The sequence below is a fragment of the Nycticebus coucang genome, chromosome 10, assembly GCF_027406575.1.
Source record: "Nycticebus coucang isolate mNycCou1 chromosome 10, mNycCou1.pri, whole genome shotgun sequence".
NCBI lineage: Eukaryota > Metazoa > Chordata > Mammalia > Primates > Lorisidae > Nycticebus > Nycticebus coucang.
The window spans coordinates 103,212,439-103,239,121 of NC_069789.1; the positions used below are offsets into that span (position 1 = coordinate 103,212,439).

General features: G+C 43.0%; 1 protein-coding gene across 3 annotated transcripts; it reads left to right on the top strand.

Moving 5' to 3' along the window:
* Positions 1–24,728, top strand: FCRL1 (Fc receptor like 1). Of its 3 annotated transcripts, none has more exons than XM_053607977.1 (11): positions 1–141; positions 14,111–14,131; positions 16,491–16,760; positions 17,846–18,133; positions 18,296–18,574; positions 18,916–19,032; positions 20,065–20,092; positions 21,194–21,276; positions 21,501–21,572; positions 22,121–22,152; positions 23,007–24,728. In XM_053607977.1, exons 1-11 carry the CDS (start codon positions 111–113, stop codon positions 23,076–23,078), a joined length of 1,293 nt encoding a protein of 430 aa, XP_053463952.1. In that variant the 5' UTR covers positions 1–110; the 3' UTR covers positions 23,079–24,728. The 3 variants fall into 3 exon arrangements, with proteins under 3 accessions (XP_053463952.1, XP_053463953.1, XP_053463955.1); XM_053607978.1 differs by having other exon boundaries at positions 22,124–22,152; XM_053607980.1 differs by lacking the exon at positions 18,916–19,032.
* The last annotated feature ends 1,955 nt before the right edge of the window (positions 24,729–26,683 follow it).

The following is a 26,683-nucleotide window of genomic DNA, read 5'->3' on the forward strand; positions in this document are numbered from 1 at the left end:
TTCCGATCCCAACTTCCTCAACCCCCTGATAAGCTGTTGCCAACTTGACTGAGGTGAACTCTTTTTGATGAGAAGAAGCATTTCCACTTACCACCCCTGACCTGGTCCTCATGCTGCTGAGGCTCCTGCTGTTGATCTGTGGTGAGTTGGACGATCCAGAGCAGGGTGTGGGACGCTGCCACGCCAGGCTCTTCCTGAAGACTGTGGGCACTCTCAGAATGCAGTTCTGGCCTGGAGTGCTCAGGGTCACTCAGGGATACTCAGAGCTCTACTTCCTACCAGGGTTCAGCGTCAGGCAGAAAGTGATAGATATTGGACAGTCAGGTGTTTGTTTTTTTTTAAATTTCACATTGATATAAGGGTACAATTAGATTACATTGTTTGAATTGGTAAGGTAGAATCCAAGTTATAGTTGAGCCCCTCACCCAGGAAGTGTGCCATTTACTCCCACATTGTGCCTGTTCGGTGAGAAATACCAATCCCGCTCCCTCTTTCCTCCTCCCCCCAGTTGGAATATAGCTGTGTTTTTCTCTCTTGTGGGCATGTAGTTATTCATCTATTCATTTCATATTAGTATTGAGTACATTGGATACTTGCTTTTTTTATCCTTGTGATACTTTACTTAGGATGTTCTCCAAATCCATCCAGGTAAATACAAAAAATGTAAAGTCTGCATCTATTTTATGGCTGAGTAGTATTCTATGGTATACATATACCATAGTTTGTTTATCCATTCGTGAGCTGATGGGCACTTGGGTTGATCCCATATCTTTGCAATCATGAATTGAGCTGTGATAAACAATCTAGCACAAAGGTTCTATGGTAAAATAATTTTTTTTCTTCTGGGTAGATACCTAGTATTGGGATTGTGGGATGAAATGGAAGGTCTCTGCTTTTAGTTCTTTGAGGAATCTCCATATTTCTTCCCAAAGAGGCTTCACTAGTTGGATAGCCAGATTTTTAAAGAAAGTGATTCTTTCAGTTCATATATCTTAGGAAGTGTTCACTGTCTTCCTTTCCACCAGGAATTCTTTCCTCTCAGGGTATTCAACAGCCACACACACACACACAAATATCCATATGACAAATTGGCCTCTAAGTTCCTCACCCTTCTTACTAAAAACATACATTCTTTTTATCCCTTGTTGACTCCCTAACCTTAGAACTTAGCATCACCCCTTCGTTTTCAGCACTCACCCCCTTTTCTCTAGTACTCTCCATTTTTAGTCACCACACTGCATTTGCTCACTTTTCAGTGCCCAGTGGAGATTCTGCAGCCCACACAACGCTCCCCTGAGAGTTCCTTCATCTCTCTTCCCCAGGGCAGTGCTTTCCTGAGCAGCACACTTTTCTGCAGCTTCACACCCTGCCTAAACAGCTAAGTGTGACTTTAACAAAAGGCACAACCCTGCCAACAGCTCTATTTTGTGGGTGGAAATGTGGGAGAGCTTGCTAAGGAGTACAGGCAGAGGAAGCTGTCCTCTTGAAGCACTTATTTAGATCGGAATTTATGAAATATTTTAACAATTAGGGAATGTGGATTGTGAAGCAAGGGATAAAGGACAGATAGAAGATGTGCCTATCTCAGAGAGTATGTGCACAGGGAGACCACAGTGCATATTGGGAGCCTCAAAACTCTGTTGAATACTTGCCGTGGCGCCCGTAGCTCAGTAGTTAGGGAGCTGGCCACATGCACCAGGGCTGGTGGGTTTGAACCCAGCCTAAGCCTGCTAAAAACAATGATGACAACAACAACAGAAAATAGCCAGGTGTTATGGAGGGCACCTGTAGTCCCAGTTACTTGGGAGGCTGAGGCAAGAGAATAGCTTAAGCCCAAGAGTTTGAAGTTGCTGTGAGCTGTGACGCTACAGCACTCTACCAGGGCAATATAGTGAGACTCTGTCTCCAAAAAAAGAAAAGGTCTGTTGAACATGATAACACAGGCCATGGAGAACAGGACAAGAAATGTTGTACTGAGCTCTGACCCTTCACCCACAAAGAGCCTGTACAAAGGTCTCTGAGGGCTAAACAAGCAGTTGTGAGATGTGCTGGGAAAGCATGGGCAGCTGGCTCCTTGATAAGGGAAACAATCTCTTGGGACTAGGTAAGAGAAATAGTTTCTTTCTCCCCTGGTATGGGTATGGCATCAGCCTACCTGCCCCGCAGGGACCTGGAGATTTAATTGTCTCCTGTGGAAACTGCGTGTGGTCAAACCTGCTGTCTGCTCTTGCATCCTGCTTCTAAGCTTTGTTCTTTGTTTCATTAACTACATCCCAATTCTTTAGTTTATAAATAACACAGAGTATAAGTAGTCAAAGAGCAACTTAGCTGAAGTGGTTAAAGAGTAGTTAAGTTAAAGTGGTAATCAAGCACTAGGGATACCCACGGGTTGTATGGGGGCTGGCCCTCTATACCATTTAAATGTAGAACCCCAGGTCTCGGATGGCCAACAGCAGTGGCAGGTAACCCTCCTCCACATTTGTGGTCCATATTGTCCCACTCTTGAGGACCACTATTTCAGGCCTTATCCTTTCGCCTCAAACTTCTCCATTTTTACCTCTCAATGCATAATCTTGATTCATAGTTCAATGAGAAGATAAAAGCAACAAGAAGAAAACTTTCTTATCTTTTCATTGCCTGGTCTGTCAACCCACTGGCCTCTGTGTTCACACGTTCTGCCTTTCTCCCCTACCATGAAAAACAAGACTCTTCATTTGTACATTGGCTCCAAGACCCTCTTACCTTCTCAAAAACTTTGCTCCATCATCAAAGTGTTTCTTCATTCTAGATTATTCCCATAAATATGAAAACATGCCACAATATTTTTTTAAAAATTATTTTATTTTGAGAATTTAGAGGGCACAATGTTTTTTGTTACATGGATGAATTGTATCATGCTGAAGTGAGGATTTTCAGTGTACCTGTCACTAGAAATCATCTCTCTCTCTTTAAAAATAAAGCAAACAGCTTTATTGAGATATAATCCACATAAAATTCATCCATTTAAAGGTATAATCCAATGTTTTTTAGAATTCACAGAGTTGTGCAACCATCAGCACAAATCAAGTTTAAAACATTTTCATCACCAAAGAAAGAAACTCCATAACCATTAGCAGTTGTGACCAATTTCTCTCCCAGCTGCCCACCTATCCTCGCACACCACAGAGCCACATGATCATTTATCTACTTTCTGTCTCTCTCTATTTGCCTACTCCAGATTTTTCTTCTCTCCTATCTAACTGCAGTTATGATACTCTGACCAACATTTCCCCCTTCCCTTCTCTCTCCCAACTACCCAAGTCTCTGATAACAACTATTCTACTTTGTCCTTCTATAAGATCAGCTTTTTTAGATTCCACATATGAGGGAGATCATGCGGTATTTATCTTTCTGCACCTGGCTTATTGCACTTAACATAATGTCCTTCAGGTTCATCCATCCTATTGCAAATGACAGGGTATTACTCTATTTTATGGCGGAATAGTATTTCATTGTGCATACATATACTTCATTTTCTTCTTTAATTTTTTTTTTCTTTTATAGATTTAGAGGGTACAAGGGCAGTTGTTACACAGATAGAACACTTGGAGGTGACATCTAGGCTGAAAAATGTACCTTGTACCCATTATGTAATTTTCTCATCCCTAACCCTCTTCCCATCCTCTCACCCTTCCAAGTGCCCAAAGTCTATTATTCTGCTCTTTGTGTCTCACTCACAAGTGAGAACATGTGGTATTTGACTTTCTGAGTTATTTCCCTTAAGATAATGGCCTTCAGTCCCATTCATGTTGCTGCAAAACAAAGAATTCCCTTCTCTTTTATGGCTGTGTGTTATTCCCTGGTATACATACACCACATTTTCTTTATCCACTCAATTCACTGCTGAACACCTACATTGGTTGCATGTCTCAGCTATTGTAAAGAGAGGCAAGTTTCTCTTCAAGTCCCTTGCCCACCCTGCAATGGGATCACTTGTTCTTTTCTTGCTAATATGTTTGAGTTCTCTGTGGATTCTGGTTATTAAACCTTTATCAGAGGTATAATCTGCAAATATTTTCTCCCCTTCTGAGGGCTTTACTTGCTTGCTTTACTTATTATGTTCTTGGCTGTGCAGAAGCTTTTTAGTTTGATCAGGTCCCAGTAATGTATTTTTGATACTGCTTCAATTGCCTGGGGAGTCCTCCTCATAAAATATTCACCCAGGCTGATTCCTTCAAGAGTTTTCCCTGCACTTTCTTCAAGTATTTTTATAGTTTCTTTTTTCTTTTTTAAGTTTAAATCTTTAATCCAGTGAGAGTCTATCTTAGTTAATGGAGAAAGGTGTGGGTCCAGTTTCAGTCTTTTATAGATCGCCAGCCAGTTCACCCAGCACCATTTGTTAAATAGGGAATCTTTTCCCCACTGAATGTTTTTAATTGCCTTGTCAAAGATCAAATAACGGTAAGTAGCTGGATTCATCTCTTGGTTCTCTATTCTGTTCCAGACATCTACTTCTCTGTTTTTGTGCCAGTACCATGCTGTTTTGATCACTATCGATTTATAATACAGTCTCAGGTCTGGTAGCGTGATTCCTCCTGCTTTGTTTTTATTGCTGAGTAATGTTTTGGCTATTCGAGGTTTTTTCTGATTCCATATAAAATGAAGTATTATTTTATCAAGATCTTTAAAATATGGCAATGGAGCTATAATAGGAATTGCATTAAAATTATATACTGTTTTGGGTAGTATAGACATTTTAACAATGTTGATTCTTCCCAGCCATGAGCTTGGTATGTTTTTCCATTTGTTAACATCTTCAGCTATTTCTTTCCTTAATGTTTCATAGTTCTCTTTGTAGAGATCTTTCACGTCCTTTGTTAGGTATACTCCCAAATATTTCATCTTATTTAGCACTACTGTGAAAGGAATAGAGTCCTTGACTGTTTTTTCGGCTTGGCTATTGTTGGTATATATAAAGGCTACAGATTTTTTTTTTTTGTAGAGACAGAGTCTCACTGTACCGCCCACAGGTAGAGTGCCGTGGCGTCACACGGCTCACAGCATCCTCTAACTCTTGGGCTTACGTGATTCTCTTGCCTCAGCCTCCTGAGCAGCTGGGACTACAGGCACCTGCCACAATGCCCGGCTATTTTTTTGTTGCAGTTTGGCCGGGGCTGGGTTTGAACCCGCCACCCTCGGCATATGGGGCCGGCGCCCTACTCACTGAGCCACAGGCACCGCCCAAGTCTACAGATTTATGGGTGTTGATTTTGTAGCCTAAGACATTGCTGTATTCCTTGATCACTTCTAAAAGTTTTGTGGTAGAATCCCTAGTGTTTTCCAGCTATACGGTCATGTCATCTGCGAAGAGTGAAAGTTTGATCTCTTCTGACCCTATGTGAATACCCTTGATCACCTTTTCTTCCCTAATTGCAATGGCTAGAATTTCCATTACAATGTCAAAGAGCAATGGAGACAATGGGCAACCTTGCCTGGTTCCTGATCTAAGTGGAAATGATTTCAATTTAACTCCATTCAATACAATATTGGCTGTGGGTTTGTTGTAGATGGCCTCTATCAGTTTAAGAAATGTCCCTTCTATACCAATTTTCTTAAGTGTTCTGATCATGCAGGGATGCTGGATATTATGAAAAGCTTTTTCTGCGTCAATTGAGAGAATCATATGGTCTTTATTTTTTAGTTTGTTTATGTGCTGATTTACATTTATAGATTTACATATATTGAACCAGCCTTGAGACCCTGGGATAAATCCCACTTGGTCATGGTGTACAATTTTTTTGATGTATTGTTGGATTCTGCTTGTTAGGATATTATTTAGTATTTTTGCATCAATATTCATTAGTGATATTGGTCTATAATTTTCTTTTCTTGTTGGGTCTTTCCCTGGTTTGGGGATCAAGGTGATGTTTGCTTCGTAGAAGGTGTTGGGTAATATTCCTTCTTTTTCTATATTTTGGAAGAGGTTTAGTAAGATAGGTACAAGTTCTTCCTTAAAGATTTGGTAGAATTGTGACGTAACACCATCTGGTCCTGGGCTTTTCTTTTTAGAGAGATTTTGTATGGTTGATGCTATTTCAGAACTTGATATAGGCCTGTTCAACATTTCCACTTCGTTCTGGCTAAGTCTTCCAGGTATTGGTCGACTTCTTTCAGATTTTCATATTTCTGAGAGTAGAGTTTCTTGTAGTATTCATTAAGGATTTTTTGAATTTCTGAAGGGTCTGTTGTTATTTCATTGTTACCATTTATGATTGATGAAATTAGAGATTTTACTCTTTTTTTCCTGTTTAGGTGGGTCAAAGGTTTATCTATTTTATTGATCTTTTAAAAAAACCAACTTTTGGATTTATTGATCTGTTGCATAATTCTTTTGTTTTCAATTTCATTTACTTCTGCTCTGATTTTGGTTATTTCTTTTCTTCTGCTGGGTTTGGGGTTGGAGTGTTCTTCTTTCTTCAGTTGCTTGAGATGTCCCATTAAGTTATTAACTTCCTCTCTTTCCATTTTCTTGAGGAAGGCTTGCAATGCTACAAATTTCCCTCTTAGGACTGCCTTTGCAGTGTCCCAGAGGTTCTGATAATTTGTGTCTTCTTGTTGTTTTATTCCAAAAATTTGGTGATTTCCTTCTTAATCTTGTCTATAACCCATCTATTCTCCAGCATAAGGTGGTTTAGCTTCCATATTTTTGTATGGGTATGCAGATTCCTGTTGTTATTGAGTTCAACTTTTATTCCATGATGTTCTGAGAAGATGCAAGGAATAATTTCCATTTTTTTAAATTTGCTGAGGTTAGATTTGTGGCTTAGAATGTGGTCGATTTTGGAGTATGTTCCGTGGGCTGATGAGAAGAATGTGTATTCAGTTTTGTTGGGATGAAATGTTCTACAGATGTCTGTTAAGTCCGGATGTTGAATGGTTAACCTTAAATCTAAGATTTCTTTGCTTAGCTTCTTTTTGGAGGATCTATCCAGCACTGCTAAAGGGGTGTTAAAATCTCCAACTACTGTGGAACTAGAGGAAATCAAGTTGCTCATGTCTGTTAGAGTTTCTCTTATAAATTCAGGTGCATTCTGGTTGGGTGCATAAATATTAATAATTGAAATCTCATCATATTGAGTATTATCTTTAACAAATATGAAGTGTCCGTCCATATCCTTCCTTATTTTTGGTTGGTTTAAAGCCTATTGCATCTGCGAATAGGATTGCAATGCCTGCTTTTTTCTGCTTTCCATTTGCCTGGAGTATAGATGACTATCCCTTCATCTTGAGTCTATATTTGTCTTTTAATGTAAGATGAGATTCTTGTATGCAGAGATATCTGGCTTGAGTTTTTGTATCCACTCAGCCAATCTGTGCCTCTTTAGAGGACAATTTCAACCATTCACATTAATTGAGAATATTGATATGCCTTTCGAGAGTCCGGTGAACATTTTTAATCCTTTTGTGACTCTGGAAGTTGGAATTTGATCAGAATTTTCTGGGTGGGTTTACTTTTGTGGTGGAGGATTATGCTGGTCTTTATGGAGGATAGGTCTGAGAATATCTTGGAGAGCTGATTTAGTTATGGGAAATTTCTTCAACATGTGAATGTCATTAAAGTATTTAATTTCTCCGTCATAAATGAAGCTCAGTTTAGCTGGGTACAGGATCCTGTGTTGAAAGTTATTTTGTTTTAGGATATTAAAAGTTGATGACCATCTTGTTCTAGCTTGAAAGGTTTCAGCAGAGAGATCTTCAGTTATTCTAATATTCTTCCCCTTGTAGGTGATGGTTTTCTTTTGTCTGGCTGCTTTCAGAATTTTCTCCATCATATTAACTTTAGTGAAATTGATTATGATGTGTCTAGGGGATGTCTTATTTGGGTTAAGTCATGCTGGAGTTCTGAAACTGTCTGCTGTCTGAATTTCAGAATCTCTTGGCATGTCTGGAAAGTTCTCCTTCATAATCTCATGGAGAAGAGACTCTGTGCCTTGTGAAGCCACTTCATCCCTTTCCGGGATCCCTATAAGATGAATATTGGTTTTCTTTGAATTATCCCTGAGCTCTCTGAGAGAGTGATCTGTTTTTGCCCTCTATTTCTCTTCCTCTTTGAGAGTTTGTGAGCACTGGAAAGCTTTGTCTTCAATGTCCAAAATCCTTTCTTCTGCTTACTCCATTCTGTTACTGAGGGATTCTACTGTGTTTTTCAGATCTTTGAGGGATGCAACTTCTTGTCTCAATGTGTCAAAATCTTTGGTCATTTGGTCTTTGAATTCATTGAATTCTTGAGGTATCTTTTTGGTTACTGCTTGGAGTTCTAATTCGATCTTATTTGCTATCCAGATTCTGAATTTGATTTCTGAAATCTCAGCTATTTGTTTGTGCATGTGATCTTGTGCTGTGTTTGCCTCATTGATCCTTGGGGGAGTTGATCTACTCTGGTTATTCATATTGCCAGAGTTTTTCTGTTGATTTTGCCTCATGATTGTTTTTCACCGTTGCCTCTGGCCATCCTCAGAGTTGGGGAGGTGTCTCTCCAACATTAGACCCCAGCGGTATCACTCTATTGTTGCTGGATCTTTGTAGGGAGTGACTCTGTGTAGCTCCTCTGGGGCTGCCCCAGCCAGGGAGTTCTGGTTGTGGAAGCAGCTCCGGAGTGTGACACACCCGGATCCAGCAACAGGGCGGTGGATGGTGCACACGGTTCTGTGAGTGCCTGGCATCCAGTGACTTTGGCACAGAGAGCCCAAGGTTCCAGCAGTCTCTGGCCAGGAGAAGGGCTCTGCGCAGAGGCAGGGAGGGCTCCAGAGGGCACGTGGCTACCAGAGTCCCTGGCCAGATGAGCAGGCCCGTGTGGAGGTAGGGAGGGTACAGGAGGGAGGACGTGGGGTTGTGCGGCTCCTGCAGTTCCTGGTCAGGGTGTGCGGTGGCCCGTCGGGTGCGGGTTGTGGGTCAGGGGTCACGGCACAGCTCTTATGGAGATCTGGGTGGGAGCCGATCGTGGTCTTGGCACAGCTTTTATGGAGGACCTGGCAGTATCTCAAGATTTTATACTCATCTTGATAAACCTCCCAAATTCTCTTTCCATATCTCTTTTTGCACTAGGTGATGACAACAGATATTCTTGCTTTGTTCTTGACCGTAGGTGGGAAGCATTTGCTTTTTGCCTTTAAGTATAATGTCAGCTGCAGATATTTTGTAGGTACCTGTGTTAATTTGCTAAGGCTGCCATAACAAAGTACCACAGACTGGGTGGCTTAAATAACAGAAATGTCTTTCTCACAGTTCCAGAGCCTAGAAGTCCAGGACCAAGGTATAGGCAGGTTTATTTTTTTCTGAGCCTCTTTTGTTGGCTTGCAGATGGCCTCTTTCTCTTTGTGTCTTCACTTGGTCTTTCCTCTGTGCAGGACTATCCCTGGTTTAGATCTGTCTTTTTAATGTAGGAATTTATTGCCATAAACTTCCCCTCATATAACTGCTTTTTCTGTATTCCATTGGTGTATGTATATTATGGTTCTATTTTCATTTTTCTTAAGACATTTTTAATTCCTCTTTTAATTTCTTCATTGTATCATTAGTTACTTAGGAGCATGTTGTTTACTTTCCATGTATTTGTAAAATTTCTGAAGTTCCTTCTGTTAATGTTTTCTAGTTTTATACCATTGTGATCAGAAGAAACTTGACATGATTTCAATCTTCTTAAATTTATTAAGACTTGTTTTGTTGTCTGGCATATGGTTTGTCCTTTAGAATGTTCCATGTATAATTGAGAAGAATATATATTCTCTAGCTGTCAGATGGACTCTTTTGTAAATGTCTGTTAGGTCCACTTGGTATAGAGTGCAGTTTTAATTTGATGTTTCTTTGCTAATTTTCTGTCTGGATAAGTATCCACCTTGGAAGAGGGTTGTTGAAGTCCCCTACTATTATTGTAACATGGTCTACTTCTCCTTTACGATCTAATAATATTTGCTTTATATACTTGGGAACTCCAGTATTGGGTGTGTTTACTGTCTATTTATAATTGTTATATCTTCTTGATGAATTAACTGCTTTATCCTTATAAAATGGCCTTCTTTGTCTCTTTTTTTAGTTTTTGACTTGAAGTTTATTATATCTGATATAAGTATAATGACTTCTATTCTCTTTTGTTTTTGATTTGCATGATTTCTCTTTTTCTAGCTCTTCATTTTCTGTCTAGTTGTGTCAATACAGGTAAAGTAAGTTTCTTGTAGGCAGAACATAGTTGGGTCTTGCTTTGTAAAAAATCCATTGAGCCATTGTGTATCTTTTAATTAAATAATTTAATCCAGTTATATTCAAGGTTACTATCAATAGGTGTGTATTTATTCTAGCCATTTTGTTAATTTTTTCTGGTTCTTTTGTAGATCCTTTGTTTTCTTCATTCTCTGTTGTACACCTTTGTGGCTTGGTAGCTTTTTTGTAGTGCTAAGTTTTGATTTTTTCTCCTTCTCATTTGCCTATCTGCTCTAGTATTCTTCTTTGTGGTTACCATGCGACTTGCATGAAAAAAATCTTCCATTTGTAATAGACTATTTTAAACTGCCAACAAGTTAAGTTTGATCTATTTTAAACTGATGAAAACTTAACTTTGGGGTAGACTTTTACTATCTACTCACAATTTATATTTTTGTTACCTTAATTTATATCTTTTTATACTATGTGTTTCCTAACAACTTATTGTAGTTAGTTATTGTTGACCATTTTGATTTTTAACTTTTACACTGGAGAACTGAATGATTTACATACCATCATAACGGAGTTGGAGTTTTCTGAAATTGATTATAAATTTACTTCTACTAGTGAGTTTTATACTTATATATGTTTTAATAATAGTAATTATTGTCCTTTCACTTCTGGTTGAAGTACTCTCTTAAGCAATTCTTTTAAAGTTAGTGTAGAGTAATAAATTCCATAAGCTTTTGATTGTATGAGTGAGACTTTATTTTACCTTAATTTCTGAAGGATAGGTTTGCTGGTTTAGTATCTTTATTGACATTTTGTTCCTTTCAGCATTTTGAATTATATTCAAATATTATCTTCTTATTCTGTCCTGGCCAGTAAGATTTCTGCTGAGAAATCTGCTGATAGTCTAATTGAGATTCTCTTACATGTGAGTTGATGCTTTTCTTTTGCTGTTTTAGAATTACCTCTTTGTATTTGACTTTTTGACTTTTTACAGGGTGATTATGTGCTTGAAGAAGATCTTTTTGGGTTAAATAAGTTTAGGGATATTTGAGCTTCATTGATCTGATGTCCATATCGCTCCAGCTATTATTTCATTAAATAAGATTTCTGTGCTTTCTCCATTTCCTTTTCCTTTAGTACTCCCATAATGCAAATATTTGTTTGCTTAATAGTGTCCCATAATTCCTGTAGAATTTCTTTACTTTTTAACATCTTTTTTCCTTCTTCTCTTTTCGTCTGAGTTACTTCAAAAGATCTATGTTCAAGTTTAGAAATTCTTTCTTCCTCTGAGCTGATCTATTGTTGAAGCTCTCAAATGTATTTTTTATTTCATTCATTGTATTCAGCTCCAATATTTCTATTTGGATCTTTTTCATGATAACTTTCTCTTTATTGAATTTTTTATTCAGATAATGAATTATTTTTGTGATTTCATTAAATTGTGTTTCTGTATTCTCTTGTATATTGCTGAGTTTCCTTAAGATCATTATTTTGAATTCCTTTTTGAGAATCCATAAATTTCCATTTCTTTGGGGTCAGTTATTGGAAAATTTTTGTATTTCTTTGGTTGTGTCATGTTTATTTATTTTATAATGTTTCTTATATCTTTGCATATGGTGGATTAGTTGCCTCTTCCAATTTTGTACAGTTGCTTTCACAGAGAAAGACTTTCATCTGGAGATGCATTCTGGGGTGTTGGTTGGAAAGGGTACATTGGATTTTGTCCCAGGTGGGCATAGTACTGTGGGCTTTATGCAATTTCTTCAGCTGTAATCAATGTTAGCAATGCCTGAGAATGCCTCAGTAGCTTAGGCTGCTATGGGAGCGGTTGTGACAAGGCAGATTTTTAGGGTTCTCAGTGGCAAGAGCTTTAGAGATCCTTCTGTTCTTCTTTTTCTCACAGTGGGAAGACATACCTGAGGGTATCCCTCTGGGTCTAACATGGAGTACAGGCATCCACAGGGGTGCTGTGTTCCATGGCACAGATGCTCAGAGTGGTTGTGGATCTGAGGTCTTAGAGTCAGTGTCTTGTTGAACTACTGTAGCACCCAGCCTGGATACAGGTTCATTCTTTTAGGCATGAATGGACATAGCTTTACCATCAAGCCAATGACTATGACTTGGAGACACTCCCCAGTAGCTTAAGCTCACAGGGTGAGGATGAAGCTATGACTCTGTACCTGGGTCTCAGGGCACACCACTTGTATGGCTCAAGGGGTTAAGAATGTTCCAGAGGGTCAGATGCTGGGGAACAGAATACAGCTGCAATTTGAGTTCTTAAGCCAACGGGACACAGTGGCAATGCAGGTACCAGGAGACAGTGTACCACATAGTTGGTAACTCTGGATGTGGGAGCAGAAGTGGCCTAGACTCAATGAGTTCAGGCATAGTGGCAGCAAGGACCTAGGAATTGTAGGTGGGCTGCTGTGACTTAGGCTCTAGGGAGTGAGGAACAGTACGATGTTCCAGTCAAATACCCTGGAAATGTGCCATGCCTCAACATCACCAACTCCAGAAGGCTGGCCCAGATCTATAGAGTTAAAGTGTTAAGGCTGTTTGGCCCAGAGGGCAGGTTAATATAGATCAGCCAAGGCTATGTTTTTCAGAGCAAGCAAAGGTATACACAATCTCAGGCACCAATGTTGTGGCTGTTCTTCTGGACCAAAGCTCTGTTTCCCCAGGGGTAGAGTGCCAGGCTAATTTGCATACCAAGGAGACAGGTGGTTGGTCTACTGGCTCAGCTGCAGTTTCTCGGGCTGGTTCACTTGCTGAAAGGGCACACAGTTGGTCTCCTGGCTCAGGCTTGACTTACCTGTTCTTTGGTGGGTGGAGCATCATATGGACTAGGGTGACAGGGTCACAGCTATTCTACTGAGCCTAGGCTCTGAGTAGTCAGGGTTGGGGTCCAAAAGCCCCTGGCGTGGCTCCTGTTGATTCCCTGTTCCTACCTAAAGAACTGATTATTTAAATAATCATTAAACCTAAAAAAGTGAGGTGTCTCAAACTAAGAATGAGCTAAAATAGATAATAATAGTAATGAGACATATTTATTCACTGCTAACTAAATTCCAGGCATTATTCTAAACTCTTTAAGGATATTAACTTATTTAATCCCCACAAAAATTCTGTGAGGTAGGTAACTGCCATTATTTACATTTTGAAGAAAAGGAAACTAAAGCACAGAGAAGTTAAATGCATTTTCCAGGGTCACACAGCTTTTAAAAGAAAGAGCCAGGACTCAAATGTATATAGTTTAGATACAAAGCCTGCACTCTCCCCGGAACATTTCCTTCTTGGCCATTATGTCATATTATGGTCAAATCCTTGGGAGAGAAGAGAATCTTTGGAGAAATCTGAATTTCTTTTCTGGACCTAAAACTCTTCTGTTTTTAAGTTAGTAAACAGGAACAGGAGACCTTGCACCTCCCTTGCCTGACTCTGATATAACCATGAGGCAGTGAGACTAGAGCTGGGTTATCCAGACTTTTGAGAGGGGGAGGTGGGAGTGGGAATGAGGGGCTTGAAGAGGGAGCTGTTGAGTGGTAAAGAACAGAGACCACATCTCCTGATCACTGATGACAGAAGTTACTGGAAGTTATATTATGATCATTAGGGAAAAAAGTGTTGTTCTGTGGGCAGGTGTTCTGCAGGTGATATGGAATGTGGGAAAAGGAAAAAGAGAAAAGAGCTAAAGAAGGAAGACAGGCTGGAAGAAAGGGGAGAAAGATAAGCAGGGATGGGGGAGGGTGGGGGGAAGGGAGGAAGATAAAAGAAGGGAGGGATGAGGAGAGAAAGAGAAAAGGAGGGTAGATGGTAAGAAGGGGGGAGGCCATGAAGGATGGGGGTGGCATATGTCAGGGAAAGCTCTGGGCAGGGTGAGGATTTGCTGCTCTGTACTGATCTCTGCTGCGTTCTCTCCTAGCTCCACTCTGTGAACCCACCGGTGAGTTGCACTTCCCTTTCTTCTTCATGGTCTGTGGGTACCTTATCATTTGGGTCAGCACAGGAGGCCTGTGGATGGCTGTCTGAGCAGCCAGTGTCTGTCCAAGACACAGCAGGTGGTAGCTGCTGAGGTGCATAAACATTGGGGCTCTGCCTGGTCTGCTCTAGGCTCAGCCACTTGTGCACCTGACACGCACCTGCTCAGGGAAGTGAGCCAGTCTCCCTCTGACCTTCTTGAGAGCACAGTCTCATTTCTGAGAAGTCCCAATGTAGGGATGGAGATGCCATCTGCACAAGGAAGGCAGAGGGCACCAAAGGCTTGTGTTAGAAGAATCTCTGTCCTTTAAACCACAACGTCTCAGAGTCCCCTGTGCCCTGCAGCTGGGAGTCCCACCAGGGGCTGTGGAGGAAGTGCTGAAATCACACATCTGTAGAGAGCAACATTGCAGCCTGTCCTCAGGCCATGTGCAGAGTGAAGTAGCCTATCTACCTCCTTCCTATTTTTAGCTCCACACTGCAGCCACAAAGGTCACCCCCGCTTGTTTTCTCTCTCAGACCCTGGTTTACGCAAATGCATTTCATTGCTCTGATCCTGATTCAGTCCTACCTTTACAAGAGGAGGAGAGGACATTTCCCTCCCTTCAGAGAAAATCTTTCTCTAAAGCAAAATGTAATCTTATATGTGTGAGAACTGATCTCCTGCATAAAAAGTACTAACCAGGGGTTAAAAGAGATTGTCCTGCCACCTCAAGAACACAGGCTACAAGTGCAACTAGGGAACATGGGCTCTATGGATCCTGGGATCAGAGAGACAGCCCGGCCTCCTGGGCTCCTCCCCAGATGTTTGACCAAGTCAAACTCATTCCTGTTATGCCTTGTGTGTCTCGTGCCCAATCCCACCTTTACGCCTAAGTTCAAGTGCCCAATCCTAGCCTACGCAAAAATCCAAAGTCAAATCAAAGATGAGGAAACAAAGTTTCTGCCACCAGATGTTTTCCAGGGAGCCTTTGGTATCTGAGAATTACTCAAAATTAACTCTGAGTTGCAAGACTGAGCCCTAGAACCTTACTATCAGCCCTGTCCGGTTTTCTACTTCACCTCTACCCCGCACCATTGAGAGGAGTGGGTTTCAGGAGCCTCTGCTCAGCATCCAAAGCTGGGCTGCTGCTCACTTTTCTGGGGACCACAGTTTTCCATGGAAAGAAAGTGACTCTAACATGCAGGCTATTCCATGTCCCAGGACAAAGCAAACATTCTGGTACCAGGGATGGAGCTGATGTTTCAAAATTTCCAGGGAGAAGTATTCCAGTAGAAAGACTTGGCAGTCACAGATGCTGGGATTAGGAATCATACCAGGCAATCCAGAGCACTTGTTCCTGTGAGAGAAATAGGCTTCTTTTATGGAAATTATTAAAAATTTCCACAAGGCAAAGGATCTGAGGGTTGGATAAACAAATGCCCGAAAAGTCAATCCTATCAAGGATTGTGACATTTTCCATGGGCAGCCACTAGTGGGGAGACGAGGACAGCAGTGAGATGAGAATGCAACTTTAACCACCTTTACTCATCCAGAAAAAGGTCCCTAAGACTCCAAAGGGCTCCTTCCCTGAGGCCTCAGATATGGATTAAATTTGCTCCTCATATCATGGCTTCCACAGAGGTTTCTCTAGGAGCCCCAGATCAAGGTAGCTGGGCTGTGTGGATGGGGGGTACAGGCAAGTGCACCCCTTTTCACTTAATACCCTCCCCCAAATACAGATGGGGATATTTCCAGGCAAGTGCACCCCTTTTCTTCCTTCAATAAAAATAGAGACAGGACAGAGACAGCAAGGAGGGGATAGAGTTCCTCCCTGTCTCTCCCTGATGGACTGATCTTTCAGGGCCCATATTGTGTCTTTAAAAGAGGTAGTATGATTCTAAGATGTCAGAGCAAAGGGCACAGAAAGAAATCACCAATATGACTTCCAACAAGGATGAAAGAAATGTATCTACTTTCCCAAAAACTTCAGGCTTCATCACTTTCAATGCCAGCTTGCAACATGTTCAATATTACTGTGCTGACAACAAGAAAGGTGTTAAAACTCATAGTTAGAAATTTCAAACAAGAATAAGACACAAGTCAAAGGTAAAGGCTAACCTCCAGCTGGAGATGCTGCTGCCCAGGGGCAGGAAATGCCAGGGTGAGCAAGGTGAGTTCATGGCAAAGGACAGCTGCTGGGCACTGGTGTGACATGAGGGTGGCTATGACATGAGGGTGGCTGTTTCTTAGAGTCTGGTTTGCTAGTGCTGTGACACAGAGCACCTCTCACCAGGAACCCTGAACCCCATTGCCCCGCAATGATGTTTATTCCTCTCTCTAGAGCTGTTTCTGATAGCCAGCCCCCGACAGCCCACAGAGGAAAGCCCGGTGACACTGACCTGTAAGACTCAGTCTCCTCCACAGTCATCAGCTGCTCAGCCCCAGTTCCGCTTCTTCAGAGATGCCCAGCCCCTAAGTCTTGGCTGGAGCAGCTCCTGGGAGCTTCAGATCCCTGCTGTGCAGAAGGAAGACTCGGGGTCCTACTGGTGCGAGGCACAGAAAGTGGTGCACAAGGTCTTACGAAGCCCGAGATTCCAGATGAACGTGCAGAGTGAGTGCCAGAGTCTGTTGGGTGGGCTGGAGAGGGCAGTGGCAAGAGGCTGGTCCTAACATCTATTAGGGTCTACATCTGGGAGAGTGGGGGCCATTTGAGAGCTATGCCCGAGTTTCTCTCATGTCAGGTCCCTTAAGGGATCTTCCCTTATTCTTTCTGCTTCTGTTGAGGGAAAGAGTATTTAGGAAATGCTTGCTGTGTGTCTGCACTGGGCTGAAGGGTGTGGGGGACACAGCTGCATGACACTCAGTTCCTGGCTACAAGAAGTTGGTGCCCACTGAACAAGCAGGTGACATGTGCGGGGCTGCGCCACATCAATAATATAGAACAGGCTTCTGGAGCTGGGCTTGTGGAAAGGAAGTTGGAGCTTGATTTCAAAAGATGGAAAGAAAAGAGTGTTTTGTGATTTTTGAACCACATTATCCCACGTCAGGGTTGACACTCCCATTCTCAGATGAAGCAGCATCTATGTTTCATGAAGCCAATATCTAATATATGCAGAAGGCTGGGCCTTCCAGACTGGCTAAAATGTCAGCCCTGGTGACACCTGACCACCACGACATATACTGAGCACTTCACGTGTGGCAGGCCCGGTCTAAGTCTTCACACTTGTCATATAACTGAACGTCACAACTGCAGGAGATAGCCGTCCTTACCTTCTCCATGTCACAGATGGGAAATTGAGTCTCAAAAAAGTTAGGAAATTTGATCAAGCAGGTACAGCAAGTAAGAGATTTGGAACCAGCATTCTCTCAAGGCAGTGTGAGCTACAAGCTGGAGCTGAGATCACTTCACTATCATGCCTGGAAAGATGAAAGTGTGAGAGGTCAGGGTAATGGGAGTCACATTGTACCAGGGACAGAGGTGATGCCACACTCTCCATGGTAATATTGAGTCTTTCATATCCCTCCACCATCACCCAACCAGTGCTGCCTCTAAATCAAAAGAACCCCCCACCCCTCGTTAAACTATATAATCATTAGCTTTACTCACAGGCTTTGCTTTCAGGACTGTCACACCCACTCCCTGTCCCCAAAACTTTCCCTACTCAGGCCCTCCCACGTCATCTTGTGTCCACACAGGAGTCCCCATCTCTGATGTGAGCTTGGTGACCCAACCCCTGGGAGGACAACTGGCAGAGGGAGACAAGTTGGTCTTCATCTGCTCTGTCGATAAGGGCACAGGAAACATCACCTTCCTCTGGTACAAAGGGACCCTGGGTTTAAATCTGGAAACAAAGACCCGTCATTCACTGACAGCAGAATTTGAGATCCCAGTGGTGAGAAAGAGTGACGCTGATCAATATTATTGTGCAGCTGACAATGGCTATGGTCCGAAGCTCAGTGGACTGGTGAGCATCACTGTCAGAAGTAAGTGCCACTACCCTCGGCTCAGCCAGCAGGTCTCACATGGGGCTCCACATTTTGGAGGGCATACTGAGGAAGTTCATGGGGGCTGAGCCTCAGGGGGGCAGGGATATGACTTTGTCACGTGGTCAGAGACCCTGTCTGACCGTCCACTATGTATGTCAGTTCCAGTGTCTCGCCCCATCCTCACCATCAGGGTGCCCGGGGCCCAGGCCATGGTGGGGGACAACGTGGAGCTTTTCTGTGAGGCCCCTAGAGGCTCTCCCCCAATCCTGTACCAGTTTTATCAAGAGAATGTCATTCTGGGGAGCAGCTCTGCCCCCTCTGGAGGAGGAGCATCCTTCAACTTCTCTGGGACCGCAGAACGTACTGGAAACTACTCCTGTGAGGCTGACAATGGTCTGGGGGCCCAGCACAGCACCGTAGTGACACTAAACTTTACAGGTATAACTGAGGCTCTGAATTTTTCTTGATCAGCTTCTCCCTCCCAGCATCCTAAGAGAGTTTCCCTGTTGCCACATGCTTCGGATGCCTTCCTACCAAATATGGGGCTTCTGTGGGTGGCACTGCCAGGGACGATCGATGTATTGGAAGGGCTTGGAGGACACGAAGGTGGGCTGCCTTTATTCTCTTTTCATCAGTGTGATTAAGTTGCATGTTCCTAGACAAATAAGTAAGTGCCCTCTTGGAAGAGCAGTCCTTGGGCACAACCCACATCCAAGATGTCTGCTCTCCAAACCCTCAGCCCTTCCTCTGAGCAGCTCACACATACATCTCTCCTCCAGTGCCTATCCAGGACGCAAGAGATCCTCTGACATCAGGAGTCGTTGGAGGGCTGCTTGGCATCCTGGGCCTTGTCATGGTTGCCCTATTATTTTGCTACTGGCTCAAGAGAAAAATAGGTTAGTATTTATAGAGAGCAATACTTTGTTACCGTGACCTTTGCTTTCACTGACATGGGCCAGATTTGTGACAGGTACATTGCAAAAGATGAATTTGTGCTGTTAGCCACCTTGCCTAAGAAGCAGCTCACATCCTCAGCAGTGGGAACAGGACCTATTAAAGTAGTGGGAAGTTTTCCATCCACCCTGTGTTATTAGTTAAGGTTCAGCTGACATTTTGTACTTCTGTGATTTAATTTTGATATGAAAATGCAACTACATTTAAAATAATCAGTAGGTCACTTAGAAGAGAAATACAGCAGCAACTCCAGCTGCGCTGCCGTCTCCCAGCTCTGGAGTCCGTGTGTCAGGCCTCGCTCACCAGAGAGTCCTGTCACATGTTTTCCCTCCTCTCTGCACTGCTCATTCACACATCCATGCGTTCTGCTCTCTGCTGGATCTTTAATTCTCTGCTGAAGTGTCATTTTCTCCAAGAGACTGCTCCTGGCAACATAGCCCACAATGGTTCTGCACGTTATTTGACTTCACGCTGTATCACAGTTAGTAATTACGTGTTTACTCATATGTTCAACCTCAGTCTCCTTCACTCAGCAAGTTGAATTGAAGATAAGGCAACAGAGGATGGTGTGAGATAGATTCACATTTAGATTCTAAGCATTTCTGGCATCCTTGGACATCTCCCCCTACCTGTAATATGGCTGTATCAGCAACTGCCTCTGAGGATTTTTGTCGTGCTAAGATTGGGCTGTGTGAGGGCTCAGCAACTCGGGTTCAAGTTCTAGATCTGGTACTAATTGGCTTTCAGAAGTTCACTTCATTCTTCTGGACCCGAGTCACCTCATGTCTGAAAAGAACAAACAGTTGGTACCCGACTGGAAGAGTGGGGGCCGTTTGAGAGCTATGGGGGCCCACTGGGTACACAGTGGCACCTGTGCCAGGCATCCGAGCATGAGGCACATCCCCGCACAGGGGCTGTGTGGAGGTACCGAGGAGGCTTCTCCACTGACATGTGTTCATTTGTTTGGCTTGCAGGAAGGCTTTCAGCTACGGATCCACACAGGTGAGGCCTTTGCTTTCTCCTTATGTGCCGATAAAGCAGAGAAATTTATTTTTAAAAATTAAAATTGTTCTCTCAGGAGCTTTATTTCTGCCTTATCAGACCCCCAAACTCACTGCCACATCCTCCCACTGGCAGCACTGAACATTCTCGTTACCCCACTTCTTTCAGATGTCACATATTTAACCAATTACTTTCAATCCTTTCATTATTCTTCCTACCGATCCCCTTAAATACATCTGCAGAATAAGAAAGTTGCTTTGATTTGACCCTAACTCATGCATTCTTTCAGTCAACCAATCTCTGAGAGTCTGAAGGCTTTCTGATGAGTGCTGGAAGGAGCCTGAGCATCTTATTAAAGTATTTTAGGGTAAATAAGATGCATACACGTTTCTGGGACACAAGACAGACGGTGATAAACATACGGAGCAGATCGTTAATGAAATCCTTTAGAAGTTTAGAGGAAGAAAAGATGGAAAGAATACTTCCATGTAGGGTTACCAATGTTCAGTTCCTCTAGTTCATAGGGTGTTATTTATCCACCAATAAGCAGAGACTGTCTCCAAACCTGGGTGGCGCTCTTTCAGTGCTGCTGTGCTTATGCACGGCGGCTTTCTTCCGCCCCTTGCTCAAGTTGCTTGTTATGCCCAGACACCTGCCTTTCACCTGTGGTGAATTAATATTTCTTTCTTAACTATTTACAGAGCACCTGTTCTGGGTGTGTGTCGTACCACAGCAAACCCGTCAGATAAGGAAGGACCTCACACTTGTCCTTAGGAGCACACACTTTAGTGCATGCCCAGCAGAGCCCCGCTCGCCCCTGGACGGGGCGTGGCTTGTCCCACACCACTGTGCCTTCAGTCTCTGATTTGCCGGTACATTTGTATTCTGCTCGGGACCCTCTTCAGTGTCTTTTTTTTTTTTTAATTTTTTCCTTTTTTTTTAAATTGTTAAATCATAGCTGTGTACATTAATGCGATCATGGGGCACCATTCCCTGTTTTTATAGACCCTCTTCAGTGTCTTACTCAAAATCTCAAATAGCAATGTCTGGGGTGTCTGGGATGTGGTCCCAGACACACAGCACGCGTCTCTGTGTTTGCAGGACCCTTCCCAGCCCTGCACCACCAGAACTCGCCTACCTCAACTCGCCTGACCCCAGGCAATTACAGTGTACCTACGAAAACGGTGAGGCTTCCCAGATGACCCGGGCTGGAGTGGAGAGAGCAAGGCCGGGAGGGAGCCCTGGAGTGACACCTGCTCGCCAAGCCTGACCCTGGCTGGGCTCCAGCCTCCTCTGCCAATGAATGACCCACCTGTCTTTGGGGCTGTGACAGGCGGTAGGCATGGAGCAAGCTGAAAGGCAGGAATGACAGGCTGTGACTTGATGTCTCCTTTCTTTTTTCTTTTAGTGGATGCTGTGAGTGGGGATGAGATTTATTCCTTGGCATACAGTATGCACCCAGAACAGGAACCAGCTGCAGGTGAGACGGGGGAGTAAATTTGTCTCTGAGTTTTATCTCTCCTGGAACGAGGACACTCAGTGGCCAGGCATGGCAGATGGCAGCTGCTTCTGCCCTCGCAGCTGTGAGCAGTACTATGTCCGTGTGGAGCTGCCTTGAGTGCCAATGTGAACTTGGCCTACATTGTGCCTCCCCGCACCGCTGCATGGCAGCATCAGACATGGTGGCTTCTGCCTGCTATCTTGGACCAGTGCCCCATACTCTTTGCAGGTCCCTATTACAGTGACCCAGTTGGTGCTGTTGTCCCATCCTGCACATGGTAGCCCAGAAAAGCCGAGACCCCTCTAGCATGGGACCCTCCTGGTGTTACCCTTTTACCCGCAGCTGTCGATTTTCCTCCAGATACTAAACGAATCATCTTTGCTATAAACAGAAAAGTGACACAGAAAATATTAGCAGAAATCAATCCATGGGAAATAGATGGGGGAGGAAGAAGTCTTTGTTAACACGAGTTTAGTAAAGGATGTTAAATGTGTGTAGAATCTCATAGCACTTACCTTTCTCCACAGCAGCACCCCCAACAACACGTGTGGAGAATAAGGTAAGAGTCCCTCCCATTCTTTCTCTCCTTTCTCTGGTGACTGGTTCTTAAAATTCTTAAAATATAGCCATGTGCTAAGAGCAAAAAACCCACAGTCTGCCTCCTCCCTGTTGCCCAAGACAATGGAGGTAAAAATGTTCCCTTATAACAGTAAGGTGTCATTGCACGAGGACATTTCGAAGGTTTCCATGTACATTCACTACAAGTGGGCATGTGGATGCTCTGTAGTCAAAAAATTCTATTTATTTGAAGATCTATATCCTAAATACTGTCGAACCAAACATTCATCACTTTGTGCTATAAGGTTAACTAAATAAATACACAGCACACTAAATTAGTATTGAATAAAACTAAGCTAATAGTGATTCATGCCATTAAAAATCAGTAATCTATAAACTCTGAATATCTCAAGATATTATTGATGTTACACAAAAGTACTTTTTGCAACCGAATTCCAACTGTGTGCATGTGTGCAAAGACTATAGGTGCTAAAAGAAAAAAAGATTGTAGGTTAAAACTCCAGTGACATACTAAATTTAGTTCATGAATATAAAATTCTGACAACCTTAAAAAAAATAGCAGCCCATGGGACTGCCTAAAAATGGCCCCTGAGAATGGGAGAAGGTCTTGTATGTTGAGATCAGTCTGCAGCTCCTCAGGAACACATTTGTAGCCTGCTGGTGAAGTGCAGGCCCTCTGACCTTGCCAGGTCACAGGCGTCCAAGAGGCCCTAGTCCATGTGCTGTGCGGTACCCTGACAGGACACATCTAGGCCCACTGGGGAAGAGGACCAGTGGAAGGCATGCTCTACTTGCTTTCCCTGCCCTAACCCCACCATGTACCTTTGCTTCCAGGACTCCTTGGACATCTACTCTAGACTGAGGAAGACAAAAACTATGGATGTGGACTATGAAGACGCTATGTGAAGTTATGGGAGATTGGGGGCTTTGAAAACCATCTTGGACCCCCAGCCTCGCACTCCATGTGTTCTACAGAGATTCTGGAAATCAGTTTCCAGTCACATCTCCCAGGTGCTATTCTCCACAAGCCTATTCCAATATCTGCTGAGAAGTGATGTTGACACAGTCCTGAAGAAAGCAGCCAGAAGAACCAGCATGGGCAAAGGAGTGGGAAAGATTGTGTAATCTGAACCCAATTCCTGCTGGCTCTTACATCTTTTCATGAGAGGAAACAGGATGGGATAATGTTGTACTCATTTGCCACCTGTAAGAAAGACTCGGACCCCACTTCAGGTATAAATCAGATGGTGATTTATCACACCTGTGCAGGCAGGCCACCGCCCAAAGGCAAATGGCCACGAAGAGAAAAGCAGGCTGTCTTTTATACCCGTTTTGTGCTACGTGGCAAGCTAAGCAAAAAACAGAAGCAGAACGTGGCCGGTTAGCTCAGGGGTGGGGTTACAGTTAGGGGGCTACAGCGTAGCAACTGCATGGCAGCTGGCATGGGGACAAACTTGGCTTGGGAAGTTTTGCTTGAATAAGCTTTTCACCATTGTTTAGCCTTGCTAGGGGTTTGGGGTTCTACCATTGTTTTACCTGTTGCCAGGAGTTCTTGGGAACTCAGGGAACTTCCTTGTACTGAAATCTGTGGGGGGGGGGCAGTTTGAGACATGCGGGGACTCAGGCTGAGACAGTTAGGGGCCTTTAGGGGTCCTTTTGCTGGGTAATAACAATAAAAGAAATCGAGGTGCTGAGGTGGAGGGACAATGAAGCTTACAGCACATGAACCCAATGTGGCTACTTTGCAGGACTGTTTCACAGAGAGAGTTGTGTCCATTATTTTGTACAGGTGTTTTCTCTGCCCAGATAGCACAAAACCCCAGTCCTCCCACTGAAATGGATCATCCTCTTTCCACCTAAAATATGAGATCCAGTTTATTTTGAGTCACTGCTATGAAATGAGAGTTCAAACAAAGTTGCATAAAAATTCACAGTGATTACACCCAATTTTTGTGACGTTTTGTGTACATAGGCCAATCTAACAGCCACTCTATTTATTAGTCTTTATAAGTTTCACCAGTCAAAATTGTATATTTCTTGTAGCCTCTAGAGGTTTTATGAATACTCTATTTCTTCTTTTGTTCACAAACTTTTGAAAACTTAGTAATATGGTTTGAAGTCTGGATTTTAATTTTAAAAAAATCACATATTCACTCATAAATTAAAACAACTTAAAGGTATATAAAAAGTTAAAGTCTTTCTGATAAGCTAACTATTGTTAAAAATTTAAGCATGTAGTTCTCTAGCTATTTTTCTGTTTCTGTATAAACACTTATACATACATATAAGTATATATTTAGAAGTATATCCATTTAATAAGCCATCATGAAATGTTTTCAAAGCTGTGTATAAATCTATTATACTATTTTAAAATGCTGCATAGTATTCTGTTGTATAGATCAATCATTTGTCCTTTTAAAATATACAGCACATAAAATTGATCATTTTAAACATTTCAAGTGTACAATTGAGTGGTATAAAACAGTATCATAATATTATTTTAATCCCTTTCACCACTGATGGACATTAAGGTATTTTCCAAAAATTTTATATTATAAAAACAAGAGTCAAACAAATGTCTTTGTAAAAGACAACTTGTGTTTTTCTTTTTTTTCTTTTTTTTTAATTGTTGGGGATTCATTGAGGGTACAATAAGCCAGGTTACACTGATTGCAATTGTTAGGTAAAGTCCCTCTTGCAATCATGTCTTGCCCCTATAAATTGTGACACACACCAAGGCCCCACCCACCTCCCTCCTTCCCTCTTTCTGTCCCCCCCCATAACCATAATTGTCATTAATTGTCCTCATATCAAAATTGAGTACATAGGATTCATGCTTCTCCATTCTTGTGATGCTTCACTAAGAATAATGTCTTCCACGTCCATCCAGGTTAATACAGAGGATGTAAAGTCTCCATTTTTTTTAATGGCTGAATAGTATTCCATGGTATACATATACCACAGCTTGTTAATCCATTCCTGGGTTGGTGGGCATTTAGGCTGTTTCCACATTTTGGCGATTGTAAATTGAGCTGCAATAAACAGTCTAGTACAAGTGTCCTTGTGATAAAAGGATTTCTTTCCTTCTGGGTAGATGCCCAGTAATAGGATTGCAGGATCAAATGGGAGGTCTAGCTTGAGTGCTTTGAGGTTTCTCCATACTTCCTTCCAGAAAGGTTGTACTAGTTTGCAGTCCCACCAGCAGTGTAAAAGTGTTCCCTTCTCTCCACATCCACGCCAGCATCTGCAGTTTTGAGATTTTGTGATGTGGGCCATTCTCACTGGGGTTAGATGATATCTCAGGGTTGTTTTGATTTTCATTTCTCTAATATATAGAGATGATGAACATTTTTTCATGTGTTTGTTAGCCATTCATCTGTCATCTTTAGAGAAAGTTCTATTCATGTCTCTTGCCCATTGATATAAGGGATTGTTGGCTTTCAACTTGTGTTTTTCTTATAGCTTCAGGGAGGTTCTGTCTGCCCAGTGGTAAGGGTGGGGACTCAGCAAACGAAGTCTTGGGGTCCAGGCACAACTCTGGATTATTGGGGGTTGAGTCACAGGCCTAGTAGGGGCCCTGGAGCTACAAGGGAAGAGCCTCAGACTTAGGCACAGTGAGAACTTCAGAGCTTGGCTCTGGGGATTTCAGGGACAGAGCCACCATATGGGGTGCTGTTCTGCCAACATGGGGACTGCTGATGCCCAGTCCCACAGGCGGAGGTTTCTCTGATCAGCCCAGGGTTCATGCAGGCAGCCCAGAGCTGCAGATTGGCCAAGGTTTACCCCCCACAGCTAGGACCCACTGAGGCAGTCTCGTGAGGCTTTCCAAGTGATGCCTGTGAAATCTGAGGCTCCTCTGTTCAGCTTCTGCGCTGGGAAGGAAGTGTGCTCAGCTCCCAGTCACAGAGCTCAACATGGGGGAACGTCATTCCTTCTCTGGCCTGGCCTGCGATGATGCTGAGGTCACTGCTGGAAGCTGGGCCCTGAGCACCACAGCGTCAGGACGTCATCAGCTACAGAAGCCTGGGATTGGCAGGCGCCAGATCTCTGCAGCATCTGCTCTCCCGTGAAACGTCTTTACACAGACGGAGCAGCTCCCTACTCAGCCCAGAGGTCCACCATGGCAGAGGGGGAACTCTCCCAGAAAGAGCTGCCCATAACTTTAGTTTCTCTCCTAATAGACAGTGTCCCCTAGGTTGCGTCGCTGGGGATTCTCAGCAATGTGAATCCTAACTAGATCCTCCAGTTTCCTCTCTGAGACGGTGGTGGTGCTTGAGATAAGAAAGACCAGCTTGAGCCAGAGTGAGACCTCGTCTCTAAAAATAGCCAGGCATTGTGGAGGGCAGCTGTAGTCCCAGCTACTTGGGAGGCTGAGGCAAAAGAATTGCTTGAGCCCAGGAGTTTGAGGTGAGCTGTGATGCCACAGCACTCTACCCAGGGCGACATAATGAGACTGTAACAACAACAACAACAAAAGAATCAGTCCTCCGCCCTGAGTGGTAGACGCCATA